At 33.9% G+C, this 21,665-nt stretch overlaps 6 protein-coding genes across 8 annotated transcripts in view; 2 read left to right on the top strand and 4 right to left on the bottom strand.

The window, feature by feature from the left end:
* The window catches only part of LOC114937862 (rap1 GTPase-activating protein 1), a 142,111-nt gene extending 126,844 nt beyond the window's left edge, over positions 1–15,267 (bottom strand). Inside the window, exon 1 of the mRNA XM_085484244.1 lies at positions 14,417–15,267. Within this exon, the coding sequence (XP_085340370.1) occupies positions 14,417–14,790 (374 nt within the window). The 5' untranslated portion in view covers positions 14,791–15,267. The remainder of the gene's footprint in view (positions 1–14,416) is intronic.
* Tfb5 (transcription factor B5) lies at positions 632–20,556 on the top strand. 2 transcript variants are annotated; one of them, XM_029312754.2, is made up of 3 exons: positions 632–1,153; positions 18,933–19,114; positions 20,376–20,556. In XM_029312754.2, exons 2-3 carry the CDS (start codon positions 19,080–19,082, stop codon positions 20,554–20,556), a joined length of 216 nt encoding a protein of 71 aa, XP_029168587.1. In that variant the 5' UTR covers positions 632–1,153; positions 18,933–19,079. The 2 variants fall into 2 exon arrangements, with proteins under 2 accessions (XP_029168587.1, XP_029168503.1); XM_029312670.2 differs by lacking the exon at positions 632–1,153 and adding an exon at positions 18,457–18,777.
* On the bottom strand, positions 1,783–10,895 carry LOC146722544 (uncharacterized). Its single transcript, XM_085484216.1, has 2 exons — positions 10,682–10,895; positions 1,783–4,493 (listed from the first exon to the last, which is right to left on the bottom strand). Exon 2 carries the CDS (start codon positions 4,486–4,488, stop codon positions 4,270–4,272), a length of 219 nt encoding a protein of 72 aa, XP_085340342.1. The 5' UTR covers positions 4,489–4,493; positions 10,682–10,895; the 3' UTR covers positions 1,783–4,269.
* CytC (mitochondrial cytochrome C) lies at positions 15,333–18,633 on the bottom strand. Its single transcript, XM_029312557.2, has 4 exons — positions 18,471–18,633; positions 16,611–16,668; positions 16,265–16,406; positions 15,333–16,095 (listed from the first exon to the last, which is right to left on the bottom strand). The coding sequence occupies exons 2-4, from the start codon at positions 16,647–16,649 to the stop codon at positions 15,950–15,952; spliced, it is 327 nt and encodes a 108-aa protein (XP_029168390.1). The 5' UTR covers positions 16,650–16,668; positions 18,471–18,633; the 3' UTR covers positions 15,333–15,949.
* On the bottom strand, positions 19,102–21,661 carry LOC114938333 (meiotic nuclear division protein 1 homolog). Of its 2 annotated transcripts, none has more exons than XM_029312355.2 (5): positions 21,442–21,661; positions 20,081–20,314; positions 19,868–19,973; positions 19,635–19,781; positions 19,102–19,310 (listed from the first exon to the last, which is right to left on the bottom strand). In XM_029312355.2, the coding sequence occupies exons 2-5, from the start codon at positions 20,305–20,307 to the stop codon at positions 19,173–19,175; spliced, it is 618 nt and encodes a 205-aa protein (XP_029168188.1). In that variant the 5' UTR covers positions 20,308–20,314; positions 21,442–21,661; the 3' UTR covers positions 19,102–19,172. The 2 variants fall into 2 exon arrangements, with proteins under 2 accessions (XP_029168188.1, XP_029168107.1); XM_029312274.2 differs by having other exon boundaries at positions 21,352–21,660.
* LOC114938447 (zinc finger HIT domain-containing protein 1) lies at positions 20,615–21,196 on the top strand. The gene is made up of 2 exons (XM_029312468.2): positions 20,615–20,753; positions 20,824–21,196. The coding sequence occupies exons 1-2, from the start codon at positions 20,615–20,617 to the stop codon at positions 21,147–21,149; spliced, it is 465 nt and encodes a 154-aa protein (XP_029168301.1). The 3' UTR covers positions 21,150–21,196.
* Positions 21,662–21,665: the final 4 nt, after the last annotated feature.

The following is a 21,665-nucleotide window of genomic DNA, read 5'->3' as shown; positions in this document are numbered from 1 at the left end:
GCGAGTCGTCGGGTGTCAAGCTCTTCGGGTACGCCGCGATTGTCGCAACCTTTACCGTATCCTCCCGGAACTACGACGTGAGTGTTGCTCGGCTCGGAACTCGGATATAAAAGACAGTGAAGTGTGAAGTAGACAATTGTGGAATGGAGGAGCAGAGTGCGCGTCGCGAATGCTCCCCGTTTCGTCTGAATTTCGTGAACGAGTAACGCGAATAAACGGGAGAGCAAGTTCGGGAGTGTCGTGTTTCGACGCGATAAACCGAATAATCTTCTCGAAAAGCATCCGAGCGTCGACGGGGACCCGACAGTCTCTGAGGATCGCGAATTGAAGGGCTGGGAGAACGGGGCAAAGACGTTCCGCCGTGATTTCCGCGCGTATTTAGGCGCTGTTCGCTCGCCAGAGAATCTCCCGAGGATACTTTCTCGTGCCGAAGGATGTCCCGGAGTTGACGGGTGTTCGACACTCTCGGAGCATCGCGAGCGAGTGCACCAGCATTTCCAGGAGTGCTCGAGTATCGGAGAAAGTCCGAGAAGCGCGAATTCGTCGAAATCGGTGATTCAAATTGTGGGGAAGTGGCGGGCGTTGCTTGAGATATTTTGATATCGTGACTATCCGCGTCACAGTCAGATGGCGCGCAGTGTCGCTCCGCCATGACACTTCGCGATGCACGGAAAGATGCGGCGCGCCAGGAGATGTCAGTGATATCACGAATTAATTTAAGAGCATTTCTAGCCTAATGGGAATGTACTTGTGATGGCTGTATTATTTTTTACTTAATAAATAACAAGGGCATTCGATGCGGTTAATGTGATTAATATTCGGACGCTCGCTTTCCCGGATTCAGAAAAGTATATTTTTTTCAAGATATTTTGTTCGTGTTTCTATTCGCGAATGCGATATCGAACGTGATCGAGCGGGATCAAAAGTGCCGAATGTATTCGCGAGTGATCTTATTTTTTTCTTATCGTCCGTTCATTTCGAAGTGCATCTGTGTGTAGTGGAATGCGATAAATAAATATTGCAAATATAAAACGATAGAAAAAACAGTGCAGTGATCAGTGTGAAACCATATGGGATTATAGCAGAGCAGCAGTGGAACATTAAAGCGGATATGTTTAAAGCAGAGAGGTTTAAATAATCGACTCAACGCAATGTGAGTTTATTTTTACATATTATTATAGTTTAGAAATATAAAAAAATTTTTTGACATGTTAAAAATAAAATTATATATATTACTGTAATACTAATGTTAAAATTGAAATTATATTTTGTTGATAATGAATTTAAGAAATATTAATAAAGTAAAAAAATAATTGTAAATAAATGTAGAAAATGATTTTCGATAATCAAAAATTTGCACAAAAATATATAATATTGTAAAGTTTCGGCAAAGTCATATCGTATATGATCCGATTTTTAGATATATCAATTAAAATTGAATTAAAAATTTCACCTATATTTTTCAATACATTTTTTTATTTACTTTTGAATGCATCGTTAATTTTATTATTGCTTGAACAATTTATATTAATAACAAAGAAGAGAGTTATAATTAAGGAAATTATCAATGAATAAGCAGCAGCTTAGTAAATTATGTCATATTTAATCATTATACTTAACAATTATTTATCTCTCATATTATATTATATGTAATTTTTTTATCCACATTATATATTTTCTGTAATATATTATTTGCATGTATATAATTATACATATTTAAAGAAGCTATTTAGAAATGATTTGAAGGAAGGGAAAGAATAAAATGACACACATTGGGCCGAGTAAAGCAAATATTTCATTTATTAGTGACTCTGCGCAATCATAAAATATATTCATGTAACGATCAACGAGATATAACATCGATAGAGCTCGGCGTTGAACGTGACGAGATAATCAACGGGTGAAAAAGAGGGGGAACGGAAGTAATCGCAGACACCCTAGAGGAAGTTGCGGACTCGAGGGGATAATAAGAGGGTTGGGAAGGGGGCGCACCTTGTTAACCGGATCTCACCATTTTTCTCCCTGCTTGCGACGAAGCACGCTTCGCGAAAAAAACGGCACATATCTCTCGTCTCGTTCGTGTACACGCGATATAAAAATAGAATCCACGGTGCGCAACACGGTGTACGTACTAATGGTGAACATCGGTTGAACAATGGAAGAGGGAGGACGGAGAAAAACTTAAAACTCATGAAAAGGACCCTAGCAGCATAATATATCCGAAAAACGTCCGGAAGATATCCAGAGGATATCCATAGGACATTCGAATATCCTCTGAATATTTTTCGAATATGTGTGCTGTTATAGGGGAGGATTACAGACTTGAAAAATTAAACGTCAATCAGCTCGCGACGCTGTAACATTCGTATATATTTTATATATATATATATATATATATATATATATATATATATATGTGTAGTCCGACTACGAGTCAACATCACTATGGCAGACGTGTATTCGAACACTCGCGTTCAGACAACGAGTGTTTGTTCGGAAGAAGAATCACCCTCTAAACAGCGAATCACCTCACGATTACGAAGTGATTCTTTCTTTTTACGCTAAATAAGGACCGATCGACCGGTCGGAGTAATCGGCTAATTGCGATCGATGTTTCGCGAGTAACGTCACGCACCCTTTCTGTCGAATCGCAACCTCCTAACCCTCGTCGAATCATTTTACGGGAGGCTAAATAGAATTCCATGATCCCTTTAATCGATTCGATTCGTACACAAAAAAATATATATATATATATATATATATATGTATGTATGCTCAATATTACTCGCGGAACACGTTATTCGCGTGTTTTACTCTGCGTGTGCAGCTGCATCCCAGGTAGCAAACGTACGTCATTTTGACGTTTAATGACGTCATCAGACGTCAAAATGACATTTGACGTTTAATGACGTCACAGATGTCAAAATGACATTTGACGTTTAATGACGTCATCAGACGTCAAAATGACATTTGACGTTTAATGACGTCACAGATGTCAAAATGACATTTGACGTTTAATGACGTCATCAGACGTCAAAATGACATTTGACGTTTAATGACGTCACAGATGTCAAAATGACATTTGACGTTTAATGACGTCACAGATGTCAAAATGACATTTGACGTTTAATGACGTCACAGATGTCAAAATGACATTTGACGTTTAATGATGTCATCAGACGTCAAAATGACATTTAACGTTTAATGACGTCAGTTTGTTACTTGGGGTGTGTGACTCGGGCCGCGCCGGATCCCTGAAGAGAGGGAGGGTACGTAACGATGAAATTAATTGTCAGGTCGTGAAAGGGAATTACACGCTCGATTATTTTGAATGTAACAAAATTAAACCGGAAATTTCAAGGAGAAGGATATGGAATGATAATTAGATGTTAAACTATTGAAATAAGTTACCGAAAGTGGATCTAAGGAGGTAAATATAGATATCGTAAGAGAGAGTTGTTGGAAATAAATTGCCCGCGAAAAGGGAAGGGGCAAAATACAGCAAAAATACGTCTCTTCGTGTATTTTCAATATAGAGAACCCCTACTCGCGCCGGGATGGCGGGACGCAACCCCGGGCGCGGCCCAATTTACGACATCTCTACGCGGCGAATCGGATCTCTATTCGACTCGCCATTCGCGTAACGCACTATGATCGAGGCTACGACATACGGCCGCGTTCCTACGATTTATTAACGACTTGGCCGTGTTATATAAATATATATATTTATAATATGTACATACAGGGTGAGCTTTTTCAAGTGTTACAATCTTATATCTCGGAAATAAAGCATTTCGAGGGGGACATAAAATGGTGTCATTGGTTGGAAGGTCACGTGAAGGTCACCTTTAATTTCTCATATTTTTTATCGCATGCTCTTCTAGCTTATCTCGAGACCTTTCCAAAATACTTATTATAATTAAGTATTGACGTGACGACCTTCAAACGACCGTCCAAGGTCAAATCTTTGCCACTCGAAATATTTTTCTCTAAAATTCTTCGATTTCCGAGATACAAGTTCGTAAAGCTTAAAGAAACTCACCCTGTATATATTAAATATATATATGTGGAAATCGCGACGCGCGAAGGGAGACGAAACAGGACCAGCTGATGGCGCCTGTGCGCTACGCGCTCACCGCGTATATTAATTATTAATAATATCTGAGATTGTTTAAGATATACAGATTCCTTGCTATCGGCTTTCTCCCTCTCTCTCTCTCTCTCGTTTTTTCCTCCTCCGCTCTGTTTCGCGCTCGCAGACGGGAGATCTTAGCAGCCGACCTGGTGCAGCATCGACGCCAGCCGGAACACCCGCATCCAGGCGAACATGCCGGTGGATGGGGAACGGCAGGTGGCCCGCGTCGACGACGACGTCGACGAGGTCTTGCGTTGCTCCTGAGCGATCGACGGCGACGTCGCGTCCATGGATGCGGCGTCGCTGCTCTCCGACTTCCTCTGCTTCTGCTGCTGCTGCGGCGAGTACTTCATGTCCGCTGTTACGAAACGGGGGAAGAAAAGGGAGAGATGATATAAGATGATGAGAGATCGGGGGAGAAGATTGCGCGGTATTTCTGCCCGCCGGAGATGAAACTTGGAGAACGAGATCGTTAACGGTAGAACGTGGCTCGTCAGTCGTTTTGTTGTAGCGTGATGCTTTAATAAAAGCCGAAATGTATCGTTACGTTTCAGTTAACGAGGCTGTCAAGTTTCTCTCTTGAGAAAGAACAGATAGATTTCTTACAGCGAGAAATACTGCTGTTTTAAGTATTATGCATTGAAATAAAATTTATTAAATTCGAATAAATATTTATTTCAATACTGTCTGATAAATTATTTAATAAAGGCCGAAATGTATCGTTACGTTTCAATTAATGAAGCTGTCAAGTTTCTCTCTTGAGAAAGAACAGATAGATTTCTTACAGCGAGAAATACTGCTGTTTTAAGTATTATGCATCGAAATAAAATTTATTAAATTCGAATAAATATTTATTTCAATACTGCCTGATAAATTATTTAATAAAGGCCGAAATGTATCGTTACGTTTCAATTAATGAAGCTGTCAAGTTTCTCTCTTGAGAAAGAACAGATAGATTTCTTACAGCGAGAAATACTGCTGTTTTAAGTATTATGCACCGAAATAAAATTTATTAAATTCGAATAAATATTTATTTCAATACTGTCTGATAAATTATTTAATAAAGGCCGAAATGTATCGTTACGTTTCAATTAATGAAGCTGTCAAGTTTCTTTCTTGAGAAAGAACAGATAGATTTCTTACAGCGAGAAATACTGCTGTTTTAAGTATTATGCACCGAAATAAAATTTATTAAATTCGAATAAATATTTATTTCAATACTGTCTGATAAATTATTTAATAAAGGCCGAAATGTATCGTTACGTTTCAATTAATGAAGCTGTCAAGTTTCTTTCTTGAGAAAGAACAGATAGATTTCTTACAGCGAGAAATACTGCTGTTTTAAGTATTATGCACCGAAATAAAATTTATTAAATTCGAATAAATATTTATTTCAATACTGCCTGATAAATTATTTAATAAAGGCCGAAATGTATCGTTACGTTTCAATTAATGAAGCTGTCAAGTTTCTTCTTGAGAAAGAACAGATAGATTTCTTACAGCGAGAAATACTGCTGTTTTAAGTATTATGCACCGAAATAAAATTTATTGAATTCGAATAAATATTTATTTCAATACTGTCCTGATAAATTATTTAATAAAGGCCGAAATGTATCGTTACGTTTCAATTAATGAAGCTGTCAAGTTTCTTCTTGAGAAAGAACAGATAGATTTCTTACAGCGAGAAATACTGCTGTTTTAAGTATTATGCACCGAAATAAAATTTATTGAATTCGAATAAATATTTATTTCAATACTGTCTGATAAATTATTTAATAAAGGCCGAAATGTATCGTTACGTTTCAATTAATGAAGCTGTCAAGTTTCTTTCTTGAGAAAGAACAGATAGATTTCTTACAGCGAGAAATACTGCTGTTTTAAGTATTATGCACCGAAATAAAATTTATTAAATTCGAATAAATATTTATTTCAATACTGCCTGATAAATTATTTAATAAAGGCCGAAATGTATCGTTACGTTTCAATTAATGAAGCTATCAAGTTTCTCTCTTGAGAAAGAACAGATAGATTTCTTACAGCGAGAAATACTGCTGTTTTAAGTATTATGCACCGAAATAAAATTTATTAAATTCGAATAAATATTTATTTCAATACTGCCTGATAAATTATTTAATAAAGGCCGAAATGTATCGTTACGTTTCAATTAATGAAGCTGTCAAGTTTCTCTCGTTGATGTTTGAGTAAGAAAAGATAGATTTCTTATAACGAGAAATACTGCTATTTTAAGTATTATACACTGAAACTTTATTGAGTTTGAATAAATGTTTATTTCAATAATAAATTATTTATTTAAAACTAATAATATTGATTTGATGTAAAAAGTATTTATTTGATATAAGAAAATCCTTTTCAAAACAGACAAATATTTATTTGTTTTAAATAATGATTTATTAAGCAGCATTGAAATAAATATTTATTAATTTAATAACTTTTTTTTAGTGTATGATTTAATTTTGTTGAGAAAAAACTGTACAAAAATTATTTTTAATGATTATTTTTAAACTTCTTACGAAGCTGTCAAGTTTCTCTCGTTGTTGTTTGAGAAAGAACGAAAAGATTTCTTACAGCGAGAAATACTATTATTTTAAGTATTATAAATTTAATTTTGTTGAGAAAAAATTGTATGAAAATTAATTTTAATAACTTTTTTAAATATCTTGTATTTCAGCTATAGATTTTTATTTGATAGATTCGCATTAAATTCAACAAGTTCGCGTGTATGAGCGCGATTACTCTATTTGCAATTATTCCGCGAATGAACTTCGACCAGTGGAGATCCGCGGATCTTTTTGCGTGAATGTATCTACGTCAACCTTGACTATGTTTATCCGCGTCTATTCGGTCACGGTCGTCTCTAACGCACACATGCGTTATGAGGTAAAAAATAGTTACAAGTATAAAATCTCAATTTTATAGAGCGACATAATCCTTAATTTCGAAGAACAACAAAAGTATTTTAAAAAATAAACTCAATTTTTATAAAATTTTGCTTCAACAAGAGATTTGCATGTACTTTTCAATTAACAATATTTCCTTCATTAATTATCATCTTCACCGTAATTGCAAAGGCAACTTTAGTAGCTTGTTAAAAAAATGTTAAAAACTTCTTTCTTGTCTAAAAGTTTTTATATACGCTTTCGTAAAATTGTCTCACGGCTTCCATTACACGGAGAGAATTTTTTTTCAAAATTTACCTTGAAAATTATGGTAATTATTTTCAATATGCATTGAAAAAAATATGTATTGAATTCGAATAAATATTTATTTCGATATACTGCCTAATAAATTATTTATTTGAAACTAATAATATTGATTTGATGTGAAAAATATTTATTTGATATAAGAAAAACCTTTTCAAAATTTGTTTCAAATAAATGATTTATTAGGCAATATTGAAATAAATATTAATTAATTTAATAATTCTTTTTTAATGTGGTTTGGAAGAATTTTAAGACTTTCTCTGATTAATATTTATCACAATCAAAAATATAAATACATATAGTAAAATTAATCAAATATATTTCATATCTTATTGTGGTAGATATTAATATTTTTAAATTGTGTTAAATAATAATGAAAGAAATTCATAAAATTCTACCATATTGTCCCACACGAGTATCATGAGTTTCAGGATAAATTCTATAACAATAAGAGAAATTGTCTCTGTGTAGCTTTCATGTCACGCATCTGATTAATATTTATCACAATAAAAAATATAAATCCATAGTAAAATTAATCAAACATGTTTCACATTTTATTGCGGTAGATATTAATATTTTTCATTGTGTTAAATAATAATGAAAGAAACTCATAAAATTCTACCATATTGTCCCACACGAGTTTCAGGGTAAATTCTAAGAGAAATTCTCTCTGTGTAGCTTTCATGTCACGCATATGTCGTATATGTCGAAAGCAGCTCTCGTCAGCACGCGTTGCTCCGTATATACTGTTTATTATAGTGTTACGAAATCGCTGTTTCCAGGAGCGCGCGATTGTTAGGTGGGCGTCTCGGGTTGGCGCACGCGCCCCATTCGACCAGCTGATTCCCTAGACCTACTTTTCGTTCCGATGATGTGCGAGCTGACATCATACACATATATATACGTGTCACTCTCGATCCCGCCTCTTCCTCCTGCCCGTTTTCTTACGAATAATCGACATACTACATAATATCGCTCTACGCGATCTGTCATGTTTGAAAAATTCATCAGTCAGCCGAGATAAGCTTAAAAACTGTGATTATCTCTCTCTCTCTCTCTCTCTCTCTCCCGCTTCCTCAATTACTCCACAAGTCTGTCAGTTAACTAAAATAGTCGCGGTTAACTTTGACCAGCGTTTACGAGCACGTCTGTACAACTCGTTTATGACGAGCCTGTCTGGATATCCATTAGTTTTCTGTGAAGATTTTATCTGGTTACGTCTCTTTTTTCTTTCTCCCTCTCTCGAACAGTCATTTGCATTACGCGATCGTGATGTCACACATCTCTAAATGCACATTCCGTCATATGTATTCTGTAACTTATATCTTTATGCTAACTCGCGGCTGCAATTGCAGTTGGATATAAATTTAATCAGTTCAAATTGAATTTCCTATACTGCACGTTTTTCTATGGTTTCTCGATGTGCTTTCTTCCTCTCTCTCTTTCCTCGAGAATATATAAAGAGATATCTAATCTATATACAGAAAAAAGTAATCCAAAAGCTCTTCAAGATTTTCAGAATAATTTACTTATTAAAAATTTTTATTACATTAATTTTTGGGGGTGGAAATTTCCAGCGGAAATAAATTGTACGATAATTTTCTCATCTTCATTCATCATTTCTGTTTTGAATAAACAGTACTCAAGGGAATAAATTATGCACGCGATCGTTTTACTTTTGTACAATGCAAATATACGTGAATACATATATTATCGCGAGCTCGTGTATGTACATACATACATACGTACAGGCATGTCGAGAGAGAGATTCCGTGCCCTAAATCTTGGTCGTTGCTCGAGGCTGTCCTTAGACCTGCACGCGCTACTTGATTGAATGAGCTTTACTTGACGCACGCGAGTAACAAAGGTTACTAGAGTCATTGGCAAAGGCAAAATAAACATTATGCATAGAATCAATAATATCATCACGGATCTCCACGTGTAGAATATTAAATAGAGCAGACTTGATATGTTAACGATTGATTTTTCACGACAAAAAAACATCTAATTATCGCATTATATAAAAATAATTATTATAAAGAGAAAGCATTTTTAATCTATATAGGGGGTATCTAAATAAGTGCGAAAAATTTTAGAAGATAATAGACATTTTTTTAAAAATATTAATAAATATCCTTTTTATTGGATAGTGGAAAATATCCAATAAGTTTCATTTTTTTAATTTGTCTGAAATTTGAGAAAAAAAATAAAAACTTAATTCTTACCACCCTCTTTCGAAAAGTGTAACTCCTCAGGGAGGGATACAAGAAACCTCCTTAATTTTCGACAAAGAATCATCTCCTAAAATTATTCGCACTTATTTAGATACACTCTGTATATAATATTAAAGTGCGAACATGATACCATTGTCAATTTGCAATTAATACGTAATCAGACTCATGTTAGAATTATTTGTTAAATAGTTCCTTTTTCGACACACACACACACTTTTTGAGAAGAAATAAATAAATAGGAATAAGTTAAATATTTATTTCTGTTGAATTATCGGCATCTCAATAACTCGATAATTATTTGTATCGACAGTTCTGAGAATAGGATTTGTTCGAAAAAGAGAGAGAATGAGAAACTTTCTAGACTGCGAACCTGTCTCGAAGAGTCCAATCGCTTTTCGAACCGTCCATCCTGGTTGACGCGCTATCATCTTATTTCGCTAACGACAAACCTAAGTAAGTCCCCGCGTAAATAATTAATTAATTGACAATCAATAACCGTGACAATTAGAATGACCTAAGAGCGACTCAAAGTATCTAGAAAATTAGAATCTTTTTTAGACATCCAAAGAATTACGATCGCGACGAATATCTCTTTTTTTCTAATTACGTCGTCTGCAAAAATGGCGAATATTATTTAAAAAAAATAATCAAAGCAATAAAAATATGCCTACAGTTACAAAAGCATTTCAGCTTCAATTAATATGTGATGCTTGTTATTGACGTACTTATACTTTGCTATAACGACTTCGACGTTTTAAATGTCAAAACCACGTTAAATCGATCTGTCAACCGTAGAATGTCACAGCCAAATATATATGATTTAATTAAGTAAAAAAAAAAAAAAAAAATTCCGCTAGCACGAAGCAAATATATTACGCGATGAATATGGTAAAAAAAACAAATTTCAAAAAATATATCGAACTTTATATACAAGTATACGATTGGGTTACTATATATATATATATATATATCAACTTTTTCCAGCTGATCTCCCAAAATTGTCTCTAGATTCGTCGGGTTTCGCGGGGCTGAAATGACTCTCCAAGTTCCTCGGGGGCAGAATCCGCGCGAATTTTCAGCGTGTCACTCACCTGATCGACTCGTGTTTGGTGGCTGCAGCTCGTCGGCCGAGCTCGAACGTCGATTCTTCTAGGCTGGTGGACACGTCCCACAGTGATTCCGTGCGCGGCGCGTAGCGTTCTGCGGAACACGGCGATGAGGTGCATCGAAACCGAGGACAGGGAGAGGCGGAGGCACTTGTACGTCGACGCGATCGTTCGGACGGTGCGCGACGATGGTGGGGTCCCTCGTCTTCGTTGGTCGCGCATTCCGCAGCGCCGGCGCTGCATCGACCCGGCTCGCGGTTAGATGCTTTTTCGATGATGTACGAAAAAGCTCAAACACCCACCGCGAGGTTTGTTTGCCCTCCTTCGCCTCTCTTCTTTCTTCCTCATCCTTGAATTTTTCGAAATCTGCCCTACTTTCTGTGTGCTAACGCGTTTCGTTTATTGTCTCGTCTTATTACTCAAGTGTGCTATAAAATTTCGACATCCTCAACGTGGTCTTTATTGTGCAATTTTGGTTTAATTTTTTTTTAATATTGGGTGCTCAACGACACTTTTTTGCTTATTTAGAACTTATCAGACACGTCCTGTGAACTGGGTCAAACATTTGAAACATATTATTTATATTGAAAAGGCGACGTATAAGAACGATACTTTTCAAAGAAATAAGAAGACAGATTTTTGAAGCTGCATTTCTGATTTCAAACATTTTTTCCATTTATTTTCATAAATATACATAGTTACATGCTTCCTCTTGGAATCAGTAAAAAAATTAAACTTTTGCTCTCTTTCTGAATAAACACTAAAATTTATTTAATATAAAAAAATGAAAATAAAACAAAATAATAAAAAATTGTTTAAATTAAAAAAAAAAAATATTAATGATGCCTCCTTCTGGAAAAAATCCTGCGGACGCCCATGTATAGTTATATGATTACAAAAATATAAAAGCATTTATAATTTTTTTTACAAGACAATTTTTTAATATCTCTTGCATCAAACTGAACCGCTTGAAAAAAATTGACTGAAGAAACCATAAAATTTCATCACCCTTTCGTCGTTTCATTATTTGCTTTATGCGAACGATTACCTTCTACATTTGCATAGATAAGATAATCTCATTTTATACGTGACTCAGAATACAGCGCACAGTATAAACGATCGTACACATTTTTCCACGAATTCTATTCAGATAATCTCTGGATCACCGGCTATTCTGTTTTCAACGACGAAACTTTGATCGGTAGGTACCTTGAGCACTTGCCAAAGGCCATCATCTCTGACTTTTCTCCTCGTTTATCCGTGACACGGAGCAACCAGACGTTCCGACTCGGCGCAAACAAGGTATCCATCCCGATCGATACATCTGTACTTGGACTTCTTCCCGTATACGGGAAACCGCGCATGATTATGCATGAAACTCCGCGGTTACGTTAGCCACAAAACGCGGTCAGAATGATTAAACCAAACTCTTAGATAACGATGTTTGAAATCAATGATGTAATATGCCTTTTTTAGTACTTGAATACTAATGCGAGAATACACGGAGAAAGAATTTAATACGCGTAAGTAAGAGATATTTCTTCTACGTCACTAGAAGATCCAGTTTTCCTGCGTTTTTCGAATACCAATTTCAAGTAATTCTAACTTAGTTTCAAGCAGTTTTAATAAAATCAGCTCTTTGATAATACTGTTTAACAAAAAAATTAATCGAAGTGAAACTCGTTTTTTATAGTTTTTTTGGGTACTGAATACGAATCTGGTTTTTAAATTATTCCATCACGTCACAATTTGGAGAAATTTTTCATTAAAATTGCAAAAAGGACTATTTTCACGAATTTTGTCATATTGTAACTACAATATGTAACGTGCTGGCAAAGTTTTATGTTGTTAGGACTCTTAATCTTCAAAAGGAATTTTTGATATCGGTTTTGATTAATAAGATATCCATAATTAAATATGAGAGCTGTATTGCGGAAGTTAGCTGTGACTTACAATTAGATCATTGACAAATTTACTAAACAACTTTTAAATATTTTTTAAGTCATTGAATACGAATTCAATATCAAAATTGTCAAATTCAAAATGGTATTTAATATGAGGGATGTCAATTAAATAATGTTTTTTTTTTTTATAAATTTGTCATATTGAGTCCATTATTTTGAATTTGACCATTTTGACACTGGATTCGTATTCAGTGACCTAAAAACCTCTAAGATTAAATAAACATAATAGAAATTTATTCGGTAGATCATCAATGACCAAAGTCCACCCATTTAATCTTTAATGGATATCTTATTGACCATAAACATCAAAAATTCCTTTTGAGGGTTGAAAGTCCTAACAATATACTTTATTTAGATTGCAATAAAACTTCTTTAGCACGTCATATTGTGGCTATAATATAATAAAGTTCGTGAAAAAAGCTTTTTTATACCACTTTAATTAAAAATTCTGACGTGATAGAATAATTTAGAAATTGGATTCGTATTCAGCATCCAAAAATTATGAGAAACTACTAGTCTCGTTCTGTTAATTTAAAAAAAAATTTTCTCGATTAATTTATGTACTTGGAAAACTTTGACAAGTTTAATTTGTTTAAAAACCTTACGATATTAGAAAAATAATTGCACCGATGATGAAATTGCGTCAATTAAAGAGACATAGCTCTCAATTTGATTAGTTCGATACGAAGATCGCGTGTTATCGCGCGATGCTTGAATCATATGGCCACATTAGAGAAAATAAAGAGCGAGAGAGAGAGAGCGCGAAGCCTGATTAGACAGCTTACAAAGTGTGTTTTACAAACACCGTGCAAACGTTACTAATGTACATACACACAGCAGCAAGTGCCTTTATCTGTTCCGCGGGAATAATCTTTCATTAGATGTGTGTGTGTCGAGCGTCCGCCGGGGGTAAAAATAGTTCGAGTTACCCTTTGACGAACGCCATGATTCCAGGTCAGCGAAACGCCCACAAAGAGTAAAAAAAAGGGATTATTCGTTGTACGATTTTATGTTCGAGTTATAAATATCAAAGAGTGGGCAATAATCCATAATACAGGTCTATACTCATAAGCGCGCGTGTGTGTATAAATATTATGCAGTTTTAAATAATCACGAAGGAAATATAAATATCTCAATACAAAGAGAATATAAATCCAGTGATTTGGATATTTTCGACAAATATTTATTTAAGAAAACCCTATAGTTAATTAAAAAAAGAAAAGAGAATTTTGTTAATAACCAAGAGGGATTAAATAATAGAAAATGTATATATAGAATTCTTTATATTTAATTAATTTCATATAGTATACGACTAAACTTTAACAATGTAAATACTGTTTCTGATGGATGGATTAATTAAGAGCTAGTTTCATACATTTTCAACGAAAAAGGGAAAAGAGAAAGGATTTTAATTTCACCACACACACACACACACACACACATTGTTTTTTATATATTTAATTTCGTTGAAATTTTTAAAAAACTTTAGATGTCCCTAAGGAGACTTTAAGAGTCCTTTGAAAAAAGCTATTATATTTATTAATAAAATATATTTACAACGCGTTAATGACCTAACAAGAAGACCATTTGAGATGAAAATATCCATTTTGCATTATAGATAATTATAACTCATTGTCAGCTAATTGGCCACAGAGATAAAATTTTTTATTAATGTTCAATATATAGGTATATGTACATATATATATAGACAATTTATAGCGTAATGCGTCAATTTCGCAAATATAAGCAAACTTACCTATCGGCGAGACACCACATCGAGGAACAGGGGCTTTTCGGTGTAGACGGACTTTTGGGCGAGTTTGCCGCGTTGATGCCGATCGACGATGAAGAGGTCGAAATTCCGCTCTCTAACGAACGCGGTGAGCGATTCTCCTCGCCGTCCGAGGTTCCCGGTTGCCAGGAGTATCTCATCCCGGCGCGAGGACTGCGGTGACTAGGACTAGGACTCGAGCCGCGCGAGCTCGACACGCTCTTCGGACTCTTGAGTGCGTTAGAACTGAAGACGCGACCTAATCGCAATCTCAGAGACGTTTTATCTTTGAACCTTGCGACACAATTGCCATCGATGCTCGAAAGAGCTCGATCGGGCGACTTTGAATTGCTCGTCATAATTTATTCAAATGCACTTTAATATTTTATGCAAAAGAACACTCAAGAATTAGAAATGAGAATTTATCCTTTATATAAATCTATAAAGAATTGAAGTATTTTTTTCGATACACGCAAAACTCGGCACTGTCACAGAAAAAAGCGAATTTGAAAAATAAAAATTAAGATAATAAATCATAGGTATTTGAAATAAAAATCTATTTTGAGTTTTTTTGTCACAAATAGTTATCACAGATAAGAATTAAAATCTCAAATTCTGTAATTATTATTATGCGTTAAAATCCATTCCAACACCATTCGAAATAGTTGATTATGTGAATCGCACGCGCAACGCTTTGCATCAGAACGATGGACCGAGAACAATTGCTATAAAATTTCAGCAGGGAACCGAATAAAACCTCAAGCGAACCATATACTTCCCGTCGATTGTTAACCGCATCCTTCCTGTCTAGCTTTTATCAATTCTAAAGTTTCTTAAATATAAAGGAAATACTAATAATAACAATAAGATAGGAGGAAAGTGCTAATATACGATAAAATGCTCAACTTTCAACTTTTGTTTAATCGACATTTAAAAATCATAACATATCAATGACGGCTAGGTGTCTCGTAAACCCTCATATTTGTTCTAAACGTTTAAAATAATCTGGCGGACAAAAAAAGACACAATTATAAATTTTCAATTGCCTAGTTTGTATTCTGCCTTTGATTTACATATCAACACTCGCTGAATGATACAATCAGTTGGTGAGAATAAATAGTTAGGGACACAGAAAATCCCCGGGATGCGAAAGAATGGCTCAACCAATCGCATGGCGCGAGAATTAGCTTTCCTGATAATATCTCTTCGGTGAAGAAACAGAAAAAAGCAGGGTCAGTACTGAACCCCTGTGTCATTAATTTACATACTTGAAGTACCTACTTATATCAACAATTACAATAACAATTCATTACTATTCGATCAGGTATTGCAAACGCTCTGAATACCATCGAGAGGAGAGTCCATGAGATGAACACGAGTGAGATGACGGGTTTGGATGAGATGATAATCGTACTAATATCGCGCCACGTGCCATGCCTGGCATTTCGCGCTCGCTCGCTCGCGTTCGTCGCAATTTTCACGATCGATGGCATGCACGCGAGAAAAGGGATAGGGCACCTATTTGCACGCTTGTTCGAGATAAGCGATAAGATCACCCCGATCCTGCGGCTTCTTCAATCCGGCAAACACCATTTTCGTGCCGGGAATGTATTTCTTTGGGTTTTCCAGGTACTCGAATAGCGTATCCTTACCCCAAGTGATACCTGAAAAATAATTTTACACACAAATTAGATATGAATGCAATAATGCATTTATATTTTAAATATAAGTGATAATTAGAATTATAGATAATAAAGTAATATAAATTGTCACTTGATTAAAAATGCTATTTATTGTTTTATTTATTACTTTGATAAATTACTAAACATGTACCTTTCGCTTTGTTGGCATCAGTATATAAGTAACCTGCAGCTTGACCAGTTTTCCTACCTATGAGTCCATGCAAATTGGGACCTACTTTGTGCTTGCCACCTGCTTCGACAGTATGGCACTGTGCGCATCTTTGGATGAAAAGCTAGAAAAACAAAATACACAGTTGTATCAATGAGTTATCATTTATATATCATTATATATATCTTTATCACATTACATTATCATTTATAGAACCACTATTCATCACACATCATTCATTATATTCATTACATTATTTCTAACACATTAACATCGCATGCTCGCAGAGTGTAATTTAATATGAATATTTAACATATGTTCTCATTACCTTCTTTCCTTTCTCTGGATCGCCTGCCGGAACACCCATATTTGTTTAATTGTCTAGTCTGGAAAAAAAGTGTTTGGTTACTTTCAGAAATTGTAATATTGGCAAAATAGAGAAATTCATTTTTATTTGCTACATATTTTATTAAATATTTTATCATTATAAATGTTTAATGGAAATTCCATTTAAGAATATAAAAATAATACATGAATAAAATATATATGTTAAATAAAACTAAAATTTGATTTACAAATTAAATTTTCAGAGAACAAGAAGATATCGATAAATGATGATTATATATAGATATGACGATCTGTTGTTTTGCAAGAGCGATTTCGAAAAATTGGCGCCAGCAAGAAAATATTTTTTTCTATTGCAATTTCATGTGCTTTTGCCAACACATACGAAATACACAAACATTGGTCAATATGGAACGAAAATATACTCCTGAACATATTTCTAATTCAAATACAGATAGATAAAAGTCTCTTAGATCCTTTAATTCTCTGATAAATTTTATTTATAATATTTAAAAAAATATTTATAAATTTTGAATCATTTTGTAATAGTTTGTGCGATGAATATAACATATATAATTATATAATGACAAACCATTATATAATTTTAAGTACCAAATATGTATATATTTATATTGCTATAAAAATATTATGTAATATTTATTTCTCTTTCTCTTTTTTTATATCTTAAAATTTATTTATAAATTTATTATTACGTGTATATGTCAGTTCTTTTATTATGTAAGAAATGGAATTTTTTCGTCATATTAATACGTCACAACGTATGACACAACCAGGAAATTTTGAAGACACGTCACGCTCGCGGAATGTTTAATTGATATGTAATCACGCAATTATCATACCAAGATTACACTGAATAAACTACTGTAAATCAAAGAAACTTGCAATGCGCTTCCAGCACGTGATATCAAACGTGATCAATGACATCTCGTATCCAAGTTCATTTAAGATCAGAACAGATAAGAAAATAGTGTAAAGGGAAATTCGTCCAAAAAGAAAAATTATATGCACAAGTGAAGATTAAACTTTGAGTTCAATTTTATCAATTAATTCATATCAGCATCAATTAATTCATATCTAATTTTTGTTCAAAATCATCTATATAGATAGCAGACTGTAACCACAATTAGCACCATTTGACATTAAAGATATTAATAGATAGTTGACAGATCAACATTTTTTGAAGTGGGATAACTTCAAATTTGAATCGATCACGATCAAATTTTCGACCTCTCCCGCGACGACTTTAAAAAGCTACACTTTGTACGATCGTAAAAGAATAATCGGTTAGAATATTCTAATAATTCTAACACTGGCTCAGGGCCAGGGTTAGACATGGGTTACGTAAGCTCTCGTCTCACGCGCTTGCACGAGAATGGAAATGAGAGCGACGAGAGAGAGAAAAGACACTCGCGCGAATTTTCCTTCTACCTCTCAGGAAATAGCATTTTCGAAATCGTGTCGCTTCCGATCGCAGTGATTCTATTTCCGATCTTCCAAATTGACCCGGATCATATTTCGCTAACGCGGGAGCGAGTGAACACGTGGTACATCCCAGATAGCAGGGTAGTGATTTTGACATTAATGTACGTCATTTTGACATCAAAATGACGTATTTCGCTGTCAAATTACGTCATTTTGACGTAAAAATGATGTATTTTGACACCAAATGACACTTTGACGTCATTCTGATGTCAAAATGATGTCAAGAATTCGCGTGACGATCTGGAAGGTCATCGAAGGATAGGTGCGATAAATTTGGGAGAGAATACACGCTCGTCTATCTTCGATATGCACTGCGTGAATGCGTGATTGTTCTACTCACCGAGCGCTCCTGTCACACAGGAAAATCGAAGCTTGTTTGACCGTCGTCCGACCGTGAATACTGGCCGCGATCGATGTAGAGCCACTGGCTGCTTCGCAAGTGTGAACCGAATTCGAGATAATTCCAATGGCTGACGTAATACCGAAGCACGCATGGCTCCTCGAGGACGAAATTACGAAACGGTCACCGCTAGATGGCGCCGGAAAATTAGGCCGACCTTTGCATCTTTGTTCTAAATGATTCTATTTATCTATTTATTTCGATATCATACATAGTTTTAATTCAATACATTGGAAATTATAGAAATGTATGTATATTTTTTCCCTCTTTCTTCTCTAATTAAAAATTAAGATAGCTGATTAGTTCGCCGCAAGTTCGAAGGAAATTGATATAGATGACTCTGAAAGTTATATCTCTCATTTTATATCGTGTTCCTTTTCTAGCAAATTTGTTTGTTCTTAGGTTACTTAGGTTATCCGACAAAGATTCAAGAATACTAGTGTCTTTTCAAATGTGCGAGGAAGATCTAATGTGCTAAAAATAAAAGAAAATATTAAAAAATACATCGAGAAGCCTTTTATTTTTTTAAAGAGAAGATAATCACGAGACATGGTAAATGTCACAAAAGGCATTTTAGTCGAATGGTAAGTTTATTTACATAAAAGAAATAATTTGTTAATAAATTATACATACAACAATGATTTATTCTATGTAATCCAAATCTTCGGGAATATTAAATTGTTTATTAAGATCCTGTTCAGAAATACTAAATTTATTTTTGCACCAGCTCTGTACCGCAAAAATGTTGTCTGTCCATATGTTGGCTAGATCTTTGTTCTTCTAAATATGCAAAATAATAATTTTTTTTATCAATTTCAATAAAATTTAATATTACGTATTATGTATTTCATTAAGTACAATACAAGAATGTTAATAAAAATTGTCTCTTAATACTAAAGAGAGAAATAAATTATTAAAAGTAAAAAATTATTATGAAATTTATTAATCAAATATATTTGATGTAATAAATCATTTTATTGAAATTGTAAGAATCATTTTACTTTTCTGATATTTATCTACATTATATTTATAAAAAAAATTATTAGCTCTTCCTATATTATACTCTGCTTGATTTATTAAATTTTTTGTAATGCTTGGCCATACCCGTGCTTTCTCTTCTATCTCTTTAATTGCTTCTGGATTGATAACGCTGAATTTAGCAATTTGCTTCTTAATTTCTTGTTCCTCTTTCCTTAATCGATCCACTTCCTCTAATAAATTTCTCTTCTCCTCATTATCCTTTTTAAATTCCTGCATAAATATATTATAAATAATAATTGAGAAAAATATTAGACGAGTTTAATAAATTAAATATATGATTTTGATTTTCGTATTACCTTCTCTTTCTGTACCTCTTCTTTCAGCTTTTGAAGCTTAAATTCTGCTTCTACTATCTTTTTGCTCATTTCAGCTATTTTACGTTCTGTTGCAGCAATAGATTCTCTGCAAAGTATTATTTCTTATGTATTTTCTTTCCTGTGATTTAGACAATATATAATTAACGATATAAGATGATATTTTGACAATATATAATTATCACCAAATATTACCCTGGAAATTTCCAAAAATATGTGCTAGTTCCAACTTTGCCGGATTGTACTAAACCATCATCCACTAATGCTTGTAACACATCTTGGACAGATTGTATCACAATGTTCTTTTCCTTTGATGCAATCTTTTCAATTTCTTTTAGCGTAAAGAATTCCTTTTTCTCATGAAATATTTGTATTATTCTTAAACGTTTCTCATCGAGAGACACCCCTTTTCTCTTGGACATTTTGTATCTGTGTATTTAAAATATAGCAAAGATCATTAAATGATTAAACAAAATTGTGTGATATTTAGTGATGCAGCTATGAAACAGTTCCTTCTACATTTGGATGAAACATCTGCACTAGGAAGAAAGTTTATAATTCAAGATCTGGATGAAAGACATCTATTTATATCTGCTGATATATTAGAGACTCTGCAAGCAAAAGTGGATGATTTAATGGATCAGATATCATTCCCATTGGCGGAAAAATAAATATAAACAAAGATATATATATTTGCTCTGTAAGATTTGTAATACTGTAAATTAAAAAATGGCTCGAGAATCTGGCAGAATAAAGGATGCGTTTCAAAAACGAGTTCTCGATGATGCTGCACGTAAACGTAGGCAAAAGAAGGCTCTGGAAGCACTGGAGCAAGATAATTTTCACGATGACCCACATGCTGATTTAGGTATGCCATAAAAAATACATCTATCTCAAATATCTTCTGAATAATATTATAATTGATTTTCCTATTTCAGTAATGAGCAAGAAAGTTCCGAAATTTCAAGAAACATTAGACAATAGAGGTGGCAGCAGAAAAAAGAAAACCCGCTCTGCAGAATATTATAAGCAACGCTTTCGCAAAACTTTTGCTCAGCTTGTCGAAGAAGATCTCAATATAAATCCTAATCCACCAAATTATACCTGTGCTCAGGTACCACCATCTCGATTTCCCGAGAGGCATTTTTGTGCAGTATGTGGTTTTCCAAGTAATTACACGTGCATACCTTGTGGTGCCAGATATTGTTGTACAAAGTGTCTAGGTACGCACTTAGATACGAGATGTATGAAATGGACAGTTTAAGAATTGGCTTTATTTCTTTTTTTAATAAATTAATATATCAAAATCTATTTCTGTCAATACTTATTAAATTTCTTTTTTAAATGCATAATGATGTAATGATGGTTTTAATGAAACGTAATTGATAAAAGTATTAATGAGATATGACAATATGTGATAATAAAAAAACCGCATTAATTTTACAATAAAATGACATTTGACATACCTCAAATATTCCAATTATAAAAATAATTCGAAGTAATATACGCAATTTTTCATCCAAATGCACAATGTACGTTAAATATTATTTAATCACCTAAAATAACTGGTTTAAATCTTGCACGAACATTTATAATTTAACAAAAACTTGAATATCACATTTAATAATGACAGTTGTAGTCAAAAGTGTAACGTGCGTATATTTACATACGATACTTTTTATTCCAACTTTTATGAACTTTCAAACTTCTTTCGAGTTGCACTTTTTGCACTGAATCCTTTCTTCTTTTTCTTTTACTCGGTTGACCAATCGGGACAAGA

The sequence above is a fragment of the Nylanderia fulva genome, unplaced genomic scaffold (assembly GCF_048542155.1).
Source record: "Nylanderia fulva isolate GAGA-0341 unplaced genomic scaffold, ASM4854215v1 Scaffold3, whole genome shotgun sequence".
Classification (NCBI taxonomy): domain Eukaryota; kingdom Metazoa; phylum Arthropoda; class Insecta; order Hymenoptera; family Formicidae; genus Nylanderia; species Nylanderia fulva.
Note: the sequence above shows the minus strand (reverse complement) of the source record. Positions and strands in the feature narration are given on the sequence as shown.